The sequence below is a fragment of the Epinephelus moara genome, chromosome 3 (genome assembly GCF_006386435.1).
Source record: "Epinephelus moara isolate mb chromosome 3, YSFRI_EMoa_1.0, whole genome shotgun sequence".
NCBI classification, from domain to species: domain Eukaryota; kingdom Metazoa; phylum Chordata; class Actinopteri; order Perciformes; family Serranidae; genus Epinephelus; species Epinephelus moara.
Genome location: NC_065508.1, coordinates 33554357 through 33576446, shown reverse-complemented (window position 1 = coordinate 33576446; position 22090 = coordinate 33554357). Strand labels below are relative to the sequence as shown.

Below are 22090 nucleotides of genomic sequence, written 5' to 3'. Positions count from 1 at the left end.
GAGCGCAACACATGCAGTGTGTGCTGCAGGAGGCGCACATTCTATAAGGTACATTTCCCCCCGTTTGAGGTGACCCAGTTTGATGAGATCTTCTTAAACTGTAGGAATCACACAATTTCCTGGTAGGCAGCCCGAGCATAATGTGATGTTGAGTGTGAAGTTGCTGTGTGCTGCGGTGGATGGGAGCCCCACCTCCTCCCACGCTCTGATGAGTAGAGAGAGGAAGAGAGAGCGAGAGAGAGGGGAGCAACTAACCTACCCACAGCATCTCACCACTTGCTCTCTGGAAATGCTTCAGATGGGCTTCTTGTTTAGGACCGGTTAGCTATTCCGTTTAACGTTGCAAAAATGACAATGATGTTGCAGTCGCTTGGACATCCAGTGCGTCCTTAGAGTGCGTTCCAGGCTACTTCCATCACGGGAAAGCGCTCGAGAAACTTGGACCAAAGGGATGCGCCAACGAGTGCATATCTTGGCAGGGATCAGTTATTGAGGACTGGAAATGGCACACAGTGGGCTATCCCTATGGAATGAGACTCTTCATTTTCCTGCTCTGTCATAAAAGAATCAAACAGCTCATAACTTCTGATATTTCCCCGGACTGAAATCTGCTCGAGACCGCCGGACGACGGAAGGCATCCAATCCTGCATTTTGATGCGGAAAGTTGCAAATGCTGTGAATGGATTTTGTGGCTGCTGAAGTTATTTTCATGTCAGCACTGTGACGGAGGTTTGAGGGTTAGACACCTGCCTCTGGGATCACCAGTGGACATATCAGCTGCGGACGGATTTGTCGACGCGATAAGCGCTCATAGAGAAGTCTCTGGCACAGGTACTGAAATTACCGCAGAATTAACCGAGAAAGTTGTTTAGATCGGTTGATCTTGTTGGAGATTTGTGTTGCTGAAGTTTGAAAAGATTTCTGACTTAAAGTGGTGTCTAATAGCTCAGGGCCGAGCTCCAAAATAGACTGTTTATAGCCTACAACAAGTTGTCCGCGGTGCACTTAACAGAGAAGCCGATAGAGCTTGCTCGGCTCGGTGTTACAGGTTGATAGGACACAGTGATAGAAAGGTAACAGTGCAGATATGTCACCCGCGATAATGACGCGCTGCGTGATTGATAAGACGATGCATCGCAATTAAAACACATCCGAGTCGAGAGAGTGATGGCATTAAGTCGTTAAGTGTGCATATCAGTGCACTTCAACTATAATATAAGAGCATTCGCTTCAATGTGATGTGTACTGACGATCGGCTAATTGCATCTTATTATACCATTATGATTCTGTGAAGCAGAAAATGTGATCCATTTGCATCATCCCTTCCTCGTCATTTCTTTTATACTAGCTGCAAACATCATACTAATTGCCTTCATTAGTGTATCTTTATTTAGAGCCTTTACTCACCATTTTTCTTTTTTTTGTTGTTGTTGCGCAAATAATTCTGACGTATAGCCTGCCATGTTCATAACTAATCGTCAGTTTTCCTATGAGGAGATTTCGCGCATATAATTGGACGGAGGAAAAAATCTTTGATCAGCGCATCCGCACGGGTAATCTCCTCTGCTCTCAAGCGAGAGTCTGGGGTGTTGTTTCTCGCCACTCCACCGACCACCAGGCACATTTTAATAGTCTGCTTCACGTAGTGATGTCGGTCTAAGTTCCCACACATACTGTAGGCTACCAGGTCGTCAAAACACAGCACATCAAAACAGGCCTATAACCCATTTCTTCCCATATCTGACAAACTGTTTAGAAGACATAAAGCTGATGATTGTGTATCTATCTGTCTATCTATTGAAGGTGATGAATAAGGGGCAAAAGGGCAGGCTGACAGTTCAGTTAATTTCATTCATTTGCCATGAAAAGAGGTATATTTGATCAATGGTGAACTTTACACATGCCCCCCACTCCCCTCTGAATGCTGTACAATAACATGCATTGTGTCATGTGATGGTGTTGCTGAAGGAAGGCTACCTGTTTGCCATTTGCTAAACATATCAAATCTTCAAACACTGGAGTGTGAGCCTGTGCAAAATAATACTTAATCTGGTTTTAGTTCCACATACAGACCAACAAGGAGTATAAAGTATATGACCTGTTTGTTCATATCTCCCTGTCTGAATGCAGCCTCTTTGATCTCAGTGGTATTTTTTTGTAATAGGAGTGACCCGCCGTCAGTGTTTTCGTGTGGATCAGACTGGAATAGCTAAACACTCCTGCCCCTAGCAAGTGTTTCTAACCAAAGGCCACTGTTCTCTCATCACCAGTGACCAGGGTTTACTGTCTCTAGAAGTGCAACATTTCGCAGTAAATTCTATTGGTGGATGAGCTGTAAGGAGACCTAAGCTGTGATACTACCCATCATAAATCATGCTGGTGGGAGGGTAATGGGTTTTACCTGTTATACTAGCTAAAGGCGCAGAGTCAGCCAATATATCACATCACCTCAGTTGAGAAAATCATTAAATCAGCCGTTATCTTTCCACACTCGAGCAAAGCAGTGAAGATCACATCTTATAGACGTTCATGAGCCTGATTTGTACCAAGTAACAGGTGAAAAATCTGCTTCTGCAGAGGAACAAGAGGACTGGTGGTGGTGCTGGATCCTGATCTTCATTCCTACACTCTAATGATCTTTTCTCCTCCCCAGACACAACACTAACCCTCTGACATATTATTAATTTACAATTATGCCTCAGTTGGTTCTGGGCGTGAGTCATTTCTGCCGGACCTGTGGAGCGGCCAACTTAAAGAGCAAGTGTCACCCAGTCAGTCACTGAGTTGACTCAGTCAGTAGATAGTCTGTCTCTATGGTAACCAGGACATGCCCACATGCTCTGCAACACAATTATATTGTTCTTTTTTGACATACCTTTTCTTTAATTAAATATGACAACACTTATATATGAAGACACACTAATACTTCTTCTACTTAAAGCCAAATATCTGATACATATTTCTTGACAAGCACCAGTTTTGATATCTTTCAGAACCTTTTAAAATAATAATTGTCATTATCTTCCTTTACAAACAAATGGTGGATGGCCATGTCGTATACAGGAAGTAGATGATGATAGACTGATTGTTTGCTGGTCTTTATCCAAAGATACATATGTGATGGTAATTACATATTTTACATACTGTTACTATCTTTTATACTGCTTTTGTTCTTTTCATGTCTTTTTCAACTGTATCTCTTACACAGAATTTCTATTCAATGAAACTCAATCCTGTTATTTCTGTATTTTCCTCCCTTTTATAATTATTAACATTACAAATTAGTATGATATCAAAATAGGATCTACTGGTCCAGACTTAAATGGCATGATAACCACACAGCCATTAAGATTCAATTAATATGGATGTGTTGTGCCCAACAAGTTGTTGTCTTCAAAATGAAAATCACAACACCTAGCTTAGACTGCACCAGTTAACCTTTTATTTTTCTTTCCTCCCAACTATGAAATGTCAACATTCCTGAAGACAGTTTGACAACTCCCTGTGGCGCAAAAGGTTTTTGGCAAAACACATGCAGAGCAGTTTTAGGATGATGGTTTCGAAGTCAGAGCAAATGAAAATGATCCTACCATAGGTGTGGATATTTTTGCATTTTCCACTGACCAGTATACAAACAAACTACAGGTGGTGGAGGTTTTCCGTGTTTGTAAGCAAAGGTGGTAGCAGATTTTTTCAGAGGTCATTGTTATGGCCGGGTTCAGCACCCCTGGCCTCATTAAGGCAGAGAACTGCATCCCTCTTGGGAATGAGACCAACTGTGTAGGGTCAGTGATTGTAGACATGTAGGCGGTGAAATGTTCTCGTCAACTGTGGGGTCAGCTGGGTGGCACACCGTGTGAGGGCTCCAGGTGAGACTCAATCAGACCTTGCAGTTTGACTGATGTTTAGCTGCCAGAGAAGTCTTTCACCTTCTCCTTTGTGAGGAGCAGAGCAGCAGCACTGGGCGCTGAGCCTCTAGGGAGAGGTGGAGGGATAGAGGATTGTAGGCAGTCGCCAGGAGGAATTTGGGAGTTCACTGCTGTCATTCAAAATGGCATTGGAGGAAATGGGTAGATCCATGAGGCGAGGGAGAGATCATAAGGAAGGGAGGCACAATGTGAACAGACATCCCCTTATGTCTGCATCCACTGGTGAGATTCAAGTTTTCTCTCTGTTCCTTTTGAAGTTGTTGCAGCTATTCCAATATTCTGATTGAGAATGCTTTTTGCTCCTTGGTTTGTCCTCTTTTGTATATTTAGTTTTTTAACAAAACAAATCCTCTTTGCTTTCATTATTAAAAGGCTACAGTTGCACAAACAAAAAAAATATTTATCCCTGCACTTTTTTTAAATCATATTTTATAAGTTAAAGTGTTTGACTGTTTTCAGAACTTACATTTCACACAATATCATCTACATATACTTGTCTCTTTTTATTGACAATACCATCTCGTGAACATATTTTATTTGCCCTTAGGTAGAACAGTCATGCAGTCATATGTCAAACACAACACCTCTACATTTCAGTGTAACTTCAACATAGATGACAACAGACTCCCAGGTGACACAGTGGGCAGGAGTGAGAATCACTTCTCCTGCTCTCTTAGAGCCACTCTTATCTATAGAGGTCATTGGCTGGTGAAGGGGTATGCTTGGGTGACTTTCTCCTGCAGCTTGTGAGTCTGAGGGGCGATGGCCATGCTGAGAATGAGTCATGAAACACTGACTCTCTAGTCCAGTCTTGTACTTAGACTTGGCACCCCCGACGGTCTTAATAAGCTGGGTTTTGGCCAGGAAGTGTTCTTGCCGCGTGGCAGGTCGACTCTGTGATGTTCCTAGGGGTCTTAAACTCCATCGCTGAGCAGTTTTGCTTTGACTGCATTCTTGGTTGAAAAGTTTAACATCTTCACAGGAGATATAGCAAATTGCAGACCCATCAGGCAGTTTGAGAGTGTCTTTGAAGGTCCACCTCCATACTGTGGTACAGGCTGCCTTCAGTTTTTCTCTATGCTGGAACCATCTGGACCATTGCATGATCACAGCATGAGGCAGTGTGCTGAATGCTGCTTCGCTGGTAGAGTTAAAGTTCTTTCCTCAGTAAGACAGTGGATGCCTTGATTGTATTTGGAGAGATATTTCTTCAGAATATTTGTCGCTCTTCCATGAGTGTCTGGCTCAGTGTGTTTGTTGGTTTGTCTATTTGTGCAGGATGCTTTTTGCAGCATACAGTGCTTGAGGGAATTATAGTATGAGCCCTTAAGGCCGTGCAGAGCCCTAATAGCTCTGTGTTAAGGAAGTACAGTGTGCACTGCACCCGTATAAGTTGTAGTACAGTAGGGGTCACCCAACCATTAGTCAGGTCTAAGTTGCCTGTGGTGTAGCTACCACAAAGTAGCTGCGGTTTTCTAGTTATAATGGGTAGTCAGTGCACGAATGAAGCACATTTCCACAGTGGTGTCAGTTAAACACCACTGTGCTGCCACAGCTCTTGGGTTTTCGTCGGGTAAGTTTTAAAAGACAAAAGGATTTTGCTTTCTCAGCCTGTTGCACTTTCAGAAGATTTCAGTGTTGCGATGCCTGATCCAGTTCTAGTATCTGCCCCAAACAATGCAATCCTTACAGAAGCAGTGGTTAGAGTGGTCGGCCAGGATGACAAACACATTTGAACACACTGGAAGAACTAACTTCTTGTTCCTTCCTTTGATTTTATGCTGAGTTATGTATCGCTATCTGCCTGAATCAGCTTGTAGTCTTGTGGGTCTACCACACCATCTGGGATGGCAGATGATAACCAAGTTTTTCACAGGCAAAAGCGCTGAGATGCAGGAAATGTCACTCCTAGTTGTGTTCAGCAGTTCTAATTCATCCATTTTGCTGCTCAGGTAGTGAACATTGGTGAGACGTGCAGTAGTCCAGTGGTGAGAAATCTCAGCACAAGTTCCCTTTTCGCCACCACCTCAGAGAGCTTTGAGATGACGGGGAAAAGAAAAAAAAAAACTGCATGCTGTCAGGCTTTTGATAAAATATTTGTGAGATAGCTGAGAAATGTGAGATAGAAGCCCAAAGGCATGGTGTCAATAATATTCAACCGATAAGAGATTCTCACTGAGTGATGGCAAAACGCATATTTCACAAACAACACAAATTTTAATGTCAATGTAAACAAAGAAAAAAGAACACCAATTCGCTGTGGCTGCCAGGCACGGTGCCATCTGGAAGACAGGCATGAGGCCAACTGGAAGACATTAAGTCATGAGTGTCATCAACCATAACAATCATGTCACTATCAAAGCACGCCTATTCATTCTAGAAGTGGCTGTAATAGCAGGGGGACAGTTACAACTAAACAGAACATTGTGACATTAATTACGGTTTTCATTTTGAAATGGCCATTTTGTAAATAAAAAAATTTAAAAAAAAATCTGCAAACTTTAATTCAATGGTAAATGTTAAAGAGAGAAAAAGTAAAGATGATCTAAGTGTCAAAAAGACTAAAGCATCATGTAATAAACATTCTGTGTGTCATATAAGGAGTCATTTTGAAGAGTATGAATAGGTTATTCAAATGACAATGCAAAAAAAAAAAAAAAAAAATCAATTTCTTTATTTAACCTTTTCCCAAGCTAATGTGTTTAATGTAAGCAGAGACAGAAATATGAAACATTTAAAATTAGATTCAGAATGACCTTTACTCCATAATTATTTCACAAATTATGTTGTTTGGATGTTAACTGTCAGTTGTAGGTATATGAACTGTTCTGTATCCGCTGATTATGTTTTTACTCCTGCCTGCCTTTTATTCTCTGTACACATGAACACACTGAATGCACACTCACCGTTCACGCCACATTGACTAGAAGCTCCCCCTGCAAATGTAAAAAGGGACACGTCGATAACTGAGCAATTAGTGCATCAATAACCTGCACTTCCAATTTTAATGTATTCAAAAGGAATTGGATTTCTTCATTCGATTTCTGTATATTTGTGTTTTGCCGTCTCGCTTAATACACATTTGCTTTGCTCCTCTCTGGAAAATTGTTTCATGGGAGGAGATGCAGAATGCACTGTCTTTGACCATATTCATTTATATTTTTCATCCAAGGCTGTAGCCATTGAGTCAGCATAGGGGAGGGGGGAGGTTAACTGACGAGCGGTCTGGGGTAGAGCCCTGCGCATAACTCCCTTCTTAATACCACTCCCGCTGGATTTCTGACCATGTCCGATCACACCCGCCCTTTCCAACAGGGTGTGTGTCAGCTCCTGCCTGCACCTGCAGCCATTCTGACCATACATGTTTGCATAATTGATTGATTATCAGTAGATTGATTATCAATAGATTGTGCTATTTTACTGTGGTATTTTTTTTTTTTTTTTTTAAAAGATAAAGAGGAAGTTGTGATGCTGATGTCTCTGGGATTTAGTGTTATTATTATTATCTCTAATATTCCCAAAAATTCCTCAAATGTCCAACTTGATCTCCAGGACCAGCACGTTTTTTTGGTTGTTTTTTATTTGTCTGTTTGTCACTTACTGCCTGCTCCCACCAGCGGCAAGGATAAAACCATCCATTTCCATGAGATTTGTGTTGGGTCAAAATGCTTTCGATGCAGTCCTCTGGTCTGGGGGTCGTCTCCCACAGTCCCCACCACCTTCAAGCCCCACCCCTAGAAAAAAAAATCCAATTTTTAAAAGTATTAGACTATATTACCTATGATAAGCAAGTGCACTGATATGAACAACATGCTATATGAGAATGCAATAAATGACAGCTACTACTGCCTACATACATTACACCTGCAGCACAACATTAATGACTGACACTTTGCTCAGACATAACATGGGCTATCTGAAAGCTTTAACCCAATAAGACATTACTGTGAGTTGAAAATGTCTGTGAGCACCATTGTTCAAGTTTCAAGCCTTTTATTTGCCATTTGCTTAAGGGCATCTGCAGAAGGGCATTGGCATTCTTGTGCGCATTGTTGGCTGCTGGGTGATTGTGTGGCTAATTAACTGCAGGTAATTAAGCAATGATAGCCGACAATAGTGATGGTTGATTGATTACTACTTGCAAATTGGACTGTTTTTGCCAAAAATGGGCAAACCACATACAGAACTACAGTACACCATAACAGTAGAACCAATAGTAATAATAATGCCAATATATTAGGTTTATTTGTGATTCTGATCACACTTGCTCATGATTATTTTTCAAAGGTGTGTGCAGTTACCTGTTGTAGCATAGCATTTTTTTTAAATTATATTTTTATCATTATATTGACATTTTAAGTGTATTTCAATATATCATTATGACTGCCTTGTTTCTGTCTTTCTCACAGCCACTCAAACTAAGGCTGCACTGATCTCACTTATCTCACCAATATTAAATCCAGTACCTGTACCCTTTTGTTTCTATTTAAGTTCTTTCATGCTTCAACTATGCATCACTTCTTAACTAAAGGTGGTGAAGCAGACACTCACAGATGCACCACACATACAAAACTGGCAAAATGTTGCCTTTAATAAGTTTTCCAGCGCACTGGACCTTGATATTTAGCTTCAACGTCTGTTCTTATTTCAATTACCAATCGCACTCCACACACACACACACACACACAAACACACACACACACACACACAGACGAAATAATTATAGTCTTAAATCATTGTAGCATGAAAAAAGCCAGAATTCTTTAGCTAGAGGGAATACAGATCAAAGAAGACACTAAAATAATGGGTCGTAATTACAGAGTTGAAAGGTTCAAAATCAAACACAATGATTACAGTGTTTGAGCTAGCCAGTAGCAATGGAGCGTGGATGGAAATTTCTGCATTCTGCATTGTTTCGAGCTGCATGTGATAATATCGGTCAAATTGCATAATGTGCACAAGAAGAAATGTCTTCATTGCCTCCGTAACCCTTAGTGTGCAAGCGCTTAATAGAAGCCTCTCTGGTAATGATATCGATCTGTTAGACATTGTCAATTGACACTATCTTGGCAGGTTCGTGAGGGTTTATGTTTGAGGGCATTTTTTTTTACTGCAGGTTACTTTTGAGCTACAATGCTTCACCACTCACTGTCTAGTAGTGTAATACCAAAATAATGAGTCTCTTAGGCAATCTGATTTTGTATTACAGTTTTATTTGATTACGCAGCTGAAACAATCCAGTCCACACTGGCCCTCAAGTTTGTTCTGCGTGTAAGCTCAAAAGATACAATTTCTTGTTCCTACATTCATTTCTACATGAAATTTGTAAAGCCAAGACATCCATAGAAGATATTGAAGCTCTGGGACAGAAAAGAAACCAAGCCAGGAAATAGTTTTGATTGCACTTTTAAAATATGCCTCTTTTCCCTTTGTTGTTATTGTTGTCTAATTATATTTTGTGCTTCTAGGCTTGTTGTAGATTTTGGTACTACTTATTGACAGAAATAATTCATTTCACAGCAGTAGTGTTATAGCAGAACAATACACTGAAGACAGCTTTTTTCACTTGCTGCTGACTGCATGTATCACTCTGGTGTTAATGACTTTTTGATGTGAGTTCTGTGTTTTCACTTTATAATAAGAGTTAAGTAATTATTGCCTATGGGGGCTTGTACAGCTACCAGGCGTTTTATAGCTAAATCTTTAAACATGATTTCCAAAAGGAAACACAGTTTTGACATAAATACTCTCTGTCATTTTGCAGGCAGATCTTCTGATGATCTAATGGAACTGAATTTACGAGTAGTGTTGTTCTGGGTCCTGGTGCTGCACTGTGGCTCTGCTGAAGGCAGTATCCTGTACCGGGTCCAGGAGGAGCAGCCTCCCAACACTCTCATTGGTAGCCTGGCAGCAGACCAGGGCCTGCCGGACTCGGGTCATCTCTACAAGCTGGAGGTGGGTGCCCCTTACCTACGTGTGGATGGAAAGACGGGAGACATTTTCACCACAGAGATTCCCATAGACAGAGAGACCCTGAGGGACTGTCGATCCCTGGCTAAGGGTAAGCCCTGCTACCTGGAATTTGAAGTATCAGTGACCGATCTGATACAAAACCAGAGCCCACGACTCATTGAAGGACGCATTGAGGTACAGGACATCAATGACAACACTCCACAATTCCCCTCTTCTGTGCTCACCATCTCTGTCCCAGAGAACACGATCATGGGGGCTCTGTTCTCCATACCACTGGCTACAGACAGAGACTCAGACAGGAATGGAGTGGCGGATTATGCTCTGACTGCAGGGCCAGACGCGGCAACCCTATTTGGTTTACAGGTGGCTGACGACAGGGGAGGGAAGCTCCCACAGCTTATTGTCCTGGGCAACCTAGATCGCGAGTTAAAGGATTCCTATGACCTCACCATCAAGGCAGTGGATGGAGGAAACCCACAGCGCTACAGCAGTGCTCTGCTGAGAGTGGTAGTCACTGATGCCAACGACAACTCCCCCAAGTTTGAGAGGTCCACGTATGAGGCAGAAGTGTCAGAAAATAGTCCAGTGGGGCACTCCGTGTTGCAGGTAAGATTGTGATGCAAATATACTTGCTTCTAAGAACATACTTTAAATCAAATTGCAGTCTGAAGTGAATAGTTATAGTAAATTACAGTGAAAATTGTTTGTGCTGCTTGATGTACTGTTTTGAATTTTATCTTCAACAGCTGAGAAACAAAGACTTAAAAAACCCCTCATCCAATTTATCAAGATGTTTTTGAAAAATGAGTGTGCATCATGTTTTTGCAGTACTTATTCCTCAGATACAGCGTAATGTGTAAAACCCAATCAAAGATGGATATTTTTACTCTGCCGTGTTAAAAATTTAACCTCTAATGCAGAACTCTTGGGAAACCAAGGCCACATTTGCTTTTTGTCAACTCACATATCTTCATCATAGTTAAGTTTTTAAACATTAATCATTTGTAACTTCACTCCTATTACTCTAATGTGCATGTTCAAGTAATACTATAGGTACAAGAGCATTATGATGTTATGCTTGTACAGGTAATTAAGCTGCTTATTGGTTTTGTTGTGCTATTATACTTGAAGAAATAGAATTAGAGATACACAATGTCAGAGTGTAGGAGTAAGATACTCTGTGTAGGATTTTCTCTGCATACTGCTATGAAATTGTACCGACTGTCGCATAAATAAATAAATAAATAAATAGCAGCTCTGATATTTTGTACATATGTTTACATGTGAACCTTTTCTCTAGCTCATTTTGTGGAATAACAGAAAAGGGAGTGGGAGGGGGAAAAGAAAAAAAGGCTAGTGACATAACCATCAAAAGCAGAGAGGATGGCAATAATGAAATATGCCTAAATAAAGCTGTTCACTTGCTGTGCTTTGAAGTGATCAGACATCCGTTGATTAATTTATTCATTCATTCACTGACCAATGATAAGTAGAGAAAATCCTACACTGGCTTCCTTTATTTCTTACCTCAAGTCGTTGTGCATAAATCACACCTTTAACCACTGAATTCCTTTCATTGTAGGTTAAAGCAAATGACTCTGACATGGGCCCTAATGGAGAAATTGAGTACACCCTTCACCAAGCTGTAGACCCAGTGCCGAAACTCTTACGGATTGATCGCTCCACAGGCATTATCTATGTCAAAGGACCCCTGGACAGGGAAGAAATCAGCAGCTTGTCCTTCTATGTGGTGGCGAGGGATAAGGGTCCTCAACCTAAAAGCTCCAAGACATTTGTAACCATTGAGGTGACTGATCAAAATGACAACGCTCCAGCTGTGGAGATTCGTGGAATTGGTCTTGTGACACACAGTGAAGGAGTGGCTAACATATCAGAGGACATGCCAGTTGGAACAGCTGTTGCTTTGGTGCAAGTGTCCGACAAGGATGAGGGAGAGAATGCTGTGGTTACTTGCGTGGTCGCAGGAGACGTACCCTTCCAGCTACGGCCTGCCAGCGACTCATCCAGTGACAACAAGAGGAAATACTTCCTACAGACCACCACTCCCCTTGACTACGAAAGGATTAGGGATTACCGAGTAGAGATTGTGGCTGTGGATTCTGGAAATCCAGCACTCTCTAGTACAAATTCTCTGAAGGTGCAGGTGACTGATGTGAACGACAACTCTCCAATATTCTCCCCAACCTTGTTTGAGGTAGATTTTGCTGAAGAAAACCAACCAGGGGAGAAAGTTTTGGATGTTACTGCTTCAGATGCTGACAGTGGCACTAATGCAGAACTCCTCTATAATATTGTGGCAGACTCATCCATCAAAGGTCTGTTTGAGATTGACCCAAATACTGGCGAAGTAAGAGCCCGAAGCCCACTTGACCGTGAGCATAAAGAACACTACGAGTTCCGGGTCACTGCAGCAGATAAAGGGTCACCTGTTCATAAAGGAACAGCAACTGTTGTAATAAAAGTCCTTGACCGCAATGACAATGACCCCAAGTTCATGCTTAGTGGCTACAGCTTTTCAGTTTTGGAAAATATGCCTCCCCTAAGTCCAGTTGGCATGGTGACAGTCCTGGATGTGGACAAAGGTGAGAACGCTCGTGTCCACCTCTCTGTAGAGCCTGATGGAGGGAAGTTTGTTGTCCAAAATGGAACAGGCACCATTCTGTCAAGCATCTCATTTGACAGGGAGAAAGAAAGCAGCTATACTTTCCGTCTCAAAGCAGTGGATGGAGGAGACCCACCTCGGTCTTCATATGTGGGCGTTACCATCAATGTACTGGATGAAAATGACAACGACCCTGTGGTCACCAAGCCCTCCAATTCCTCCTTTAGGCTCTTATCACCTCTAGCCTCCCCAGATAGCCATGTTGAGGTAGTGGAAGCTGAAGACCTGGATAGTGGGCCTAACGCAGAGCTGGTCTTCAGTATTGCTGGTGGAAACCCTTACCAGTTATTTCGCATTTCCCCCTCCAGTGGGGAGATCACTCTAGCAAAAGAGATGACCCGTAAACATGGCGGACTGCATCGCCTAGTGGTGCGAGTGAGTGACAGGGGGAAGCCTGCACGTCATGCCACTGCCCTGGTCCACATCTATGTCAATGAAACCATTTCAAATGTCAGCTTAGTGGAAGCTCTAGTAGGACATAGTCTTTACACTCCATTGGACAGGGACATTGCTGGTGATCCTGACAATGGCTTTGCTGCACAGCGTAGTAACATTTTGTTTGGAAGCCTTGCTGGTGTGGCAGGTGTTGTCATGTTGATCCTAGTGGTGGTATTTATTCGACACCGCATCCAGAGAGAGACTAAGAGTGGGTATCAGGCTGGCAAGAAGGAAACAAAGGACTTATACGCACCCAAACAGGCACCAAAGAATGCCAAAGGGAAACGTGGGAGAAAAGGGAAACCCCAGAAGTCCCCAAAACCACTCGGAGAAGACGAGGAAGTGAGCCTTCAAAAGAGTCTCAAGTTCAACCTTGATGGAGTCAATGATAGCCCCAGGATACACCTGCCCTTAACATATTCACCAGGAAGCCCTGATATAGGCAGACACTACCGCTCCAACTCCCCCTTACCCTCCATCCAGCTGCAGGCCCAGTCCCCTTCAGCCTCGCAGAAGCATCAGGCTGTCCAGGACCTTCCTGCCGCCAACACCTTTGTAGGAACGGGAGGAGATGACAACTCTACCGGCTCAGACCAGTACTCAGATTACAGCTACAAGACCAGCCAAATGAAGTACAGCAACAAACAGGTAAGGTCATGTCTTAAAAATAAAACTGCTGTGTAAATGGTCCGTTAGAGGAGTGGATGGTTGGTGTGTTGCATTGTTTGAGGGTATTGAAGAGGCATAATTCACTTTTTGAACTCATATGTATTATTCTTATTGTGTGCAACAGTTTTAAAACATCTGATAGAATGAACAACTCTTGTAGAAATATGTTGTCTACTTAAAAGACAATTCAATATAACATTTGAATAATTTGACTGGCTTTTATGATCATTGTGCCATCACTCTGAATTTTAAAAATGTTCAAATATAGGTATATATTGCAGATTTGTTAATGTCATTTCTCTCTTATTCAGAATTTAATTTTCTGCAGAACAATACATAATGTTTGAGACAGCAGATTAAGGAGAGAAAAAATATCTTCTTCTGTTTGAAAAGCATATAACTTGCTTGGAATTGAATGACATGGTATTACCCTAAATTTGTTTTACCATTATAAAGTTTCTTTAGTTGCATGGACAATATTAATGTACTTTGGGGATTATGTAATTGTGATATTTACAGATTATTTCTGTTAATTAAGTTTAAAGATATGCTGTATTACTATTTTATTTTGCTCCCATGTAACTTCCTTGGAGGGTGAAATTCAATACACAAAGAGTGTTCCTGCTAAAAACCCCAAGTTGTCTTTTTACCTCCAAGTGTATGATCAGACATGGCACTACTAAAAAAACTTAGACGGCCCATCATATTTTGTTTTTTTCCTGGGGTTGGCAGTGGAGTTGAACAGGGAAGGTCCATCTCGCAGTGACTTACTTCTGCTCTTCTGCCTGACCTCTAGTGCTCTGATCTCCGCAGGTCACTTGCTCTTATCTCCCTGCTCCTTATGCTCTTATCTCCTCTTATCTGTACAACATTTGGCAAGGCTCGAATCGCCATGGAAACAGAAATATTAATAGACTCAGAGGGGATTACGAAAGGGAAAAAATGTAGAGTCTGGGGATAGAAAGCTATTGTGTCTCTAGGTTTCTGTGTCATCTGCAAGTGTGTGAATGAATGTGCGTCTTGGACTCGACAGGCGTAGACATGTACTGTACTTGTGTGTGTGTGTGTATGCATGTGTTCAAAGGGGGAAAAGGCAGACTGCTATGAACATTAAATAATATATAGTACAGCAAAATATCCACATGTCAAGATCCCATCAGTGTATTAGGATCGCTATACACAGACTATTGAAATGTTTTTTCCAGTAATTGCCAGAGGTGTGGATTCGAGTCACAAATGTGATGACTTAAGACTTAACTTGACAAAATAATATAAAACAGGCTAGCAAATCTACTTGGACTTTAGCACCAATGACTCTTTATTTGACTTGGACTTGACCGTTTGACTTGGAAGTACTTGATACCTTCCCTCAAGCCCACAGAATAAAAATAATGTTGTTGTTTTTTTAAAGTGTGCCATGAATCCGTTCGTTTTCCTTAATTTTTGCTAAATGTGCAGGTCAGAAATTATGGACAGAGAGGCAGCAACTTACAAAAAACCTGTTTAAACAGATTAGTACAAATTACAAAGAGTATTCAAGATTATTGTAGATTTAATATATTGTTGCTCTGTTGTAAAAATGGCTTTACATTTGGTGAAGAGCGCAATGTGACTTGTTCAGGACTTGAAAGTCAAAGTTTAGGACTTGGGTGCAAAGTCTTAAGTCTTACGTGTGACTTTCAAAATAATGATTTGGTCCCATCTCTGGTAAATACTGTACTAAACTTTCATTGTGTGAAGAAAATATCATCCAGGAGGTAGATACAGTATCACATAACTTCAAAGAGCACCCAAATCCAAAGACCACCCACGACAGGGGCATTCCTACTTAAACAAACGCAGTGCAACTGTGATCTGCAACCTAACATGACTGATAGTTCTCATCACTTCTGAGTTGTAACTGATATATTTGTAAATCACACAGTAATGACTAGCTCCAACAATGCATAATTCATGTTGCTACGCTGGTATTCAGAATCATCAGAATCATTTTTATCAATAACATTTGACATTGATGTAAGCAATTTATTTACATCCAGGACAAGTTGACATCTGCTTTCAAGATGCTTCCATATATCAAATCACAGTGTTATACATACAAACAGTGTGACATTCTCCAAGGCTTTGCAAAAGTTTGACACACGAAAATTAGCAAAAATAGAAGAGGAAAATATGCCGCTGAGTTCTGAACATGTGTAGGTGACACATTTTCAGTGGAGATATCTTCAGAGCCACTATCACAGTTGGCTGGTCGGTAGTTTCAGCAGATGCCAGCTGACAGCTTAGGTGATCACAAGCCTTTGTGGGTGGAGTCAGTTTAGAGAACAGTCACCACTGTCTCCTTGATGGACAGCATAAGGGACCAAAATGACTGCAAGCCACGGGGTGTGTCTGGGTATTTGTGTGTAGTGCCAATCTCTGTGTTTGTGTGTGGATTTGCTGCTCAGTGAAAGAGTGTTAATTGTAACTGTGGCACAGATGTAAGCTCACAGCACTTGACAGTGTTTGTGGTTTCTCAATGTGATAACATAAATGCGTATGAGACATGACTCAAGTGATTGACAGGCTGTGTAAAAACATGGACAGATGTTGAAGCTCATGTGACATACCTCAACAGATGTTGTCTCATGTATGGCATCCCCTCTCACATCAGGAAGAACAGATTGACCAAAATATATAATTAAAGTAACTGCCAAGTGATGTGACAGATGCAGAGTGGTGGTGCCCTTGCTTTAATTAACTGTGCTACACTCGACAATGGCTTTTCATTGGGAATGTGGTCAGGTGTCTATGTTTGTACTAAACTTCCTGATGTCATGTCTGAAAGTTACAGCTTGCATGTTTACAAATTATGAGCACACGGAATATAATAAGCATTTTTAGACTTTTTTATTTATTTATTTACATTTCTGTTAGAGTTTTGCTCTGTAACCATCTGCTGCATTGTCATTCTTTTTCACCAATTTCTTAAACACCAATCTATCATTGAGCTAAATCTGAGTGAATGTTCAACAAACTAAAGCAGTCTGATCTGGAAACTGTGAAAAAAGTGGGTGTACCTCTTGTGCTTATGTCTTTGTGAGCACTAGTTTGAATCTCAAGTCCCCATGAAATGAAAAATACATTTTCCCAGTTTTAATCCTGTGTCCCTGTGTTAATTGATCATCGATCTCTTATATGCCAAATATATGTCAAAAAAATCACTATCAAAGTATTTGTACATCAAAATCCCTGTCTTTTCTCATCATGTAAAACGAGGGAAAATGGTTTCAAATGTTGGATGACACATCCTGCCCTCAGGGGCATTTACAAAAGTTCATCCAGCCAAATGAGATTTTGGGTGACTAGCTAGCCACACCAGTCATAAAAAAAACCTTTCACATTTTGTGGGTTGTAGTAGCTAGCACAGCAATATGGAGAGAGATAGGAAGAGATGTGTGTTTGGATATCAGTGGACCGAGCAATTGTTTTCATTTCCAAACAATGTAGCGGAGCTCTAACTCATTCCTGTCTCTTATCCTCGTCGTGATCTAACGTGAGGGAGGTGTATGTGGAACCAACAGTCCGTTCAGCAGCTGTCTCTGCTGAAGCTCTGGATGGAGAGAAACTCTAAGCCCAACTACCTTTTAGTGGTCCAATCCAATGCAGAGGATTTGATTTAAGTTCCTCTTCTAACTGTACATTACTCAAATATTGTTGTACTAGGAAATACAGCTTGGTACAGATCATCTTTTTGTCCCGTCTGCTATTACTTATCTTAACAAGCATTGACCCTTAAAGTCCATGATTTACCCCTGACAGTTTGTACTGTCTGTTTTGTTACGCTCATGACCACTGTCTGTATCTCAAATTGCCCCTCAGACATTAAAAGTTTTACCTTACCTCACCTTACCTTACATGTCACAATACAGAAGCTTAAGACACTCTAACCTCTGTTGTTTAAACCAAGAGGCATCCTCTGAGGCTGAAAAATAAAGCCAATGCGTAAATGCCAAAAACTGCAGTTCCTCTGCTAGCCACTTGAGGCTGGCTCCAAGAGCGAGTCAGTCCCCATAGATCCCCATGTTAAATGTCCGACTGTACAGCCTGGTCCAAAAAAACGGTTTTAATCTCTGAAGCTAATTGTACGGGGGGTTATATTTTACATAAGTTACCCATTTACATTTTAGTATCCAAGATATCCAAGATGTCAAATGCTGAAATGCCAAACTCAAGGCTTCAGAGCAGCAGTCCACAAACCAATTGGTGACATCAGTGTAGATATGTCCATTATTTTATACAGCCTATGGTTCAAGCATGAGGATATTTTGCCCTGTCCAAACTTCTTTAAAGGATTTCATTCTTAGGGTTTAGGTTAGAATTAGATTAGCTTCAGGGTAAGGGTTGGATGTAGACATGAAGCAAACTCAGAACCCATTGGCCCTCATCTAACAACAATAAAGCCTCTGGGGGTGAGGTCCACTATTCTAACACCCTCTTCCATGCACCAGTCATTTCGGCTGATCTTTATAAGCAGATATTTGCATACGAATGCAGATAAATTTAAGAAAAGGTAATATAAAGCTAACTCCTCTTTAGATGTCTCTTCTTTAGCCAATGTGTTTCACCTCTCCACATGGACATTTTATCAGCTATTCAGACGTGATTGGTCATATGCATATATACATATACAGAATCTGTTTATAGATATTAGACAGGAAGTTATCAGGGCTAAGGGTAGGATTTAGCACACACAGACACAGAAATATTTTTGTTAATGTATGCATGTGCATAAGTGGAAGATTTGGTAGGTTAGTCATGTATATAGATGTTGTATCATCACAAATATACATAGAAGGATAATACATACAAGTATTAGACCTACTGTACTGGGTGGGTGTATCATTGCCCTCATTTTTATTTAGATTTTCTATGTAGCCTTGTTTGCTGCATAGCAGAATATTTAAATAATGAATACTCAAGAATGGCTTGTTGAGGGTGTGAAAACCCAAACAGATGTTTCAGATGGCCTAATTTCATCACAGCATTATCTAAGTATGTACCAGCTATATGTGCAAAGCAATATTTGTTTTGTTTCCTGCACTATGAGCTAGTACTGCTATCAATTTAGAAACATTTTGATCTTCTCCCAAGACTCTGTAGAGATTTTTTCAGCCCTCTAATTGCTTTAGATTAACCCACTTTGGCACAGAATTCCTGAAATGCAGTTTCCGGGATATAGTATATTACAACAGACGTACTGCCTCTAAATGCAGTTGGGCAAAAAATAACTATTGCCTCACAGCAAATTCAAAATAAATCCTTTTTTCTTAAATGCTTGTTCCAAAAAAAAGGAAAAAGAAAAAAAGAAAAGCGAACCAGTAAATGTCAGGAATAGACGCAGACATCCAAAACCCTTAACCACAGCTGCAACCAACGGTTGTCATGTACTGTGTGTGTCTAGATCCAATGAAATTCAGAACCTTGGACAGTGTTTTTTGCTTCCAAGTGTTTTAAAGCCTTTGTGCAGATGGATTACCATAGCATCATGAGTGGAGAAAAAGATAACAGGCCCATGTGAGGTTGATATAGAGAGACTCCTGTCATCAGTGGTCCTTTGTCAACACTTTTTAGAATTATACCAAACACTAATTAAATGTTTGAAATGCTAAAAAAGTGCAGTATTTTAACATAATTGGTGAAAGTCCACCAACACCCCAAAAATCAAAAAAAGACCTGAGCCATTTTCTTGACTTCGTTTGATAAGAAAACCCTTTTTTTGGCAGGAACAAGCCTTAAGAAGTGCAAATATACCAACAAACAAACCCAAAGTGTTTCTATACTAGATATAAACAAATAAGATGAGCTCTCTGCATGAATGCTGTAGCTTCACTGTGCTGAACAGAGGTCTTTACAATTGCTTTCATACTGCTTGCACCTGTTCGGGTAATATTATAATTAAAGTGGGGACGTTGGGAATTTTCCTCAGGGTCTTGGCAAGTTAAACCACTCTCAGGTGTATGTCACACTTTTGTTATTGAGCCTGGGTGGGCATTTACATAGGGTTGGGCGATGAAAGGATCTTGATAGGGGATCGCGATTAAATTTATGTCAACAACAATGATAAGCTTTGGGCATTTTTTTCTCAGTATGGATAGATCTAACACCCTGTCATAAGGGCTGTGGGACTTGAGTTTGTGGTTAGTATCAAATCTGGTCTAAAGACCAGTTCTTTTGTCTTGAAGTCTTGAACTTGTTTTGGTCTTGTGCCTTGTTGGACTTGCAATTGTTTTTTGTGATTCAAAATCAGTTGTAAAGAACGTTTCCTGATTCAGAAAAAATTCTGCTCCCTCTGCCTCTTGCTTCCTAGCATTGCACCAGTTTTGCAAGCAACGTTGACTCTGAGTTCATCACCTCTAGCTAAAGTGAGCTAACAGTAACATCACTTGTGGCTAGTCATTAGCTAGCTCCCTCAGCTAACATTAAATGGCAAAATTGTGTGAAAATTTTACCATAACTCAATTTGGTTTCTTGAACAGGACTCGATTTGCTCTAAACTCGGTGTTGACTTGGTCTCCTCTGCCTTTGGACTTGGTCTTGACTTAAACTGGACTGGACCTGGTCTTGGGCTTGACTTGGACTCAGTTAAGTTTGTCTTGATGACAGCCCTGCCTATCACACAGCAGGAATACACGCAACAGCAGCCAGTCAATGTGCTGCCTCTCTTCTCTGCCTCTGCTCTGTGTCGCTGCCTGTTTGCAGGAGGGCGGGGCTATGCTACAGCCCACAGCGGAGGGAATAAAGCACACTTTAGGACATATTTTACTGGAGTCAACGACGACAATGCTCATTATCCATAAGTGCAACAAAAGGAGGACGTTAATGATCAATTTATCAAACACCTGTTGAACAAGCAGAATACAAACTTGCAGAAATGTGATGTCTCGGCTACTCTCCTTTTAATTCACACTTGGTTTGTTTTACACAGTCACGGAGCTCATTATGCTAAAATGCTGTGAGTGAACTTGCATTATCCTCCAAAGCTGAGGGAAAAGTTAACAAAAAAGTAGGCATCAATTATATGGAAATCGTTGGATATTTCAAAACCAACAAAGCCCAGATTAAGAAAATACACCGTCAGTCGACATTGACCAAGAGCGGAAACACAACAGATCTTTTCCATCGCCTAAAAAGGTACCATCCCAGCGACCACACCATTATTTTAATAAGTTACAAGGCGATTTAACTTGTATTAATTTGTTGGGGCTGGTAAGACATGTTTAGTTAAATATTTACATTTAGATGTTTTAAGTATATTAGGGCTGCACCTAATGATTATTTTTGTAATGATTAATCTTATGATTATTATTTCAATTAGTCGACTAATTGCATGACTAATTATTCTCAAGATTATTTTTTATTACTCAGCTTGTTATTTGTCATTATTTTGTTCAATTATCTTTTCTTATCCAATGACGATAGCCGCATATTTTAAGATTAGTCTAATTTCGATGTCACTGTTGTGTTATGGTAATATTGATAGTTATAATAGGCCCTATGTGTCAGATACCTGAACAGAAAGTACTGGACCTCATATTTTAAAAAAAAATTGCTGTAAACATACATTTTTTAAATCGCTGTATGTCATAGCAATTCTTTCCTGAACTAGAATATCAGTATTTTTTCTGAAGTTCTTGACTTAAAACTTAAAATGGTTATGACTTGGATTTATTTTCATCACTTGAGTAATATGCAGTTACGATAATTACTGGTAAATGTATGAACTTCTTGCTTGTGCATTCCCCTTAAAGTAAACAGAAAATACAAAACGGCATATAACGTTAGATGACGCATGCGGTATCAGTAGTAGCGCAGCAGAAAGTTTAATTGACTACTACTAACAGAAACACGTTCTGTGTGTTGATAATCCTAATATATCATGCTTATGTGGGGACAAAAAGTAAACAGGATGGTGCTTTCTGCTGCTGTCTTAAAACGTGCTCCGGGATGCTTTCACTTCGAGTGTCTATGCGCTTTCACCGGGCGCAGCCTATGTAATTGCGACATGCAACACGTTTTGCAAATTGACGTATTTTCACAATCAATGGCATCAATTATGTCGATGAACCACCCCAGCTCTACAGTGTTTTCCTTATCCTAAGAACTATAATAAACTAAGCCATGTTTACACATTTCAATGTTTAGGTTATTCAATCTCATATATTAATAAACTATATTCTAACAATTACAGAACAAACTCTGTTGTTTCTTTAGATATCTATCACTATAAGGATACTCTTCAAACTGGCAGAATTATCAAATTATAGATTGTGATAAATATCAATATTGATCAACATGAAATATTCATTGCAATCATGTTTTTGCCATATTGCCCAGTCCTACATTTACATACAGGGA

The 22090-nt window shown here is 40.5% G+C and overlaps 1 protein-coding gene across 2 annotated transcripts in view; it reads left to right on the top strand.

Moving 5' to 3' along the window:
• Positions 1-240: 240 nt before the first annotated feature.
• Positions 241-22090, top strand: part of pcdh1a (protocadherin 1a) — a 117949-nt gene continuing 96099 nt past the window's right edge. The window contains exons 1-3 of one of the 2 annotated variants that reach the window (XM_050040769.1): positions 241-832; positions 9699-10509; positions 11486-13672. In XM_050040769.1, coding sequence (XP_049896726.1) covers positions 9715-10509; positions 11486-13672 — 2982 coding nt within the window. In that variant the 5' untranslated portion in view covers positions 241-832; positions 9699-9714. Of the gene's footprint in view, positions 833-9694; positions 10510-11485; positions 13673-22090 lie in introns of both variants that reach the window. The other variant, XM_050040768.1, reaches the window with a different exon arrangement.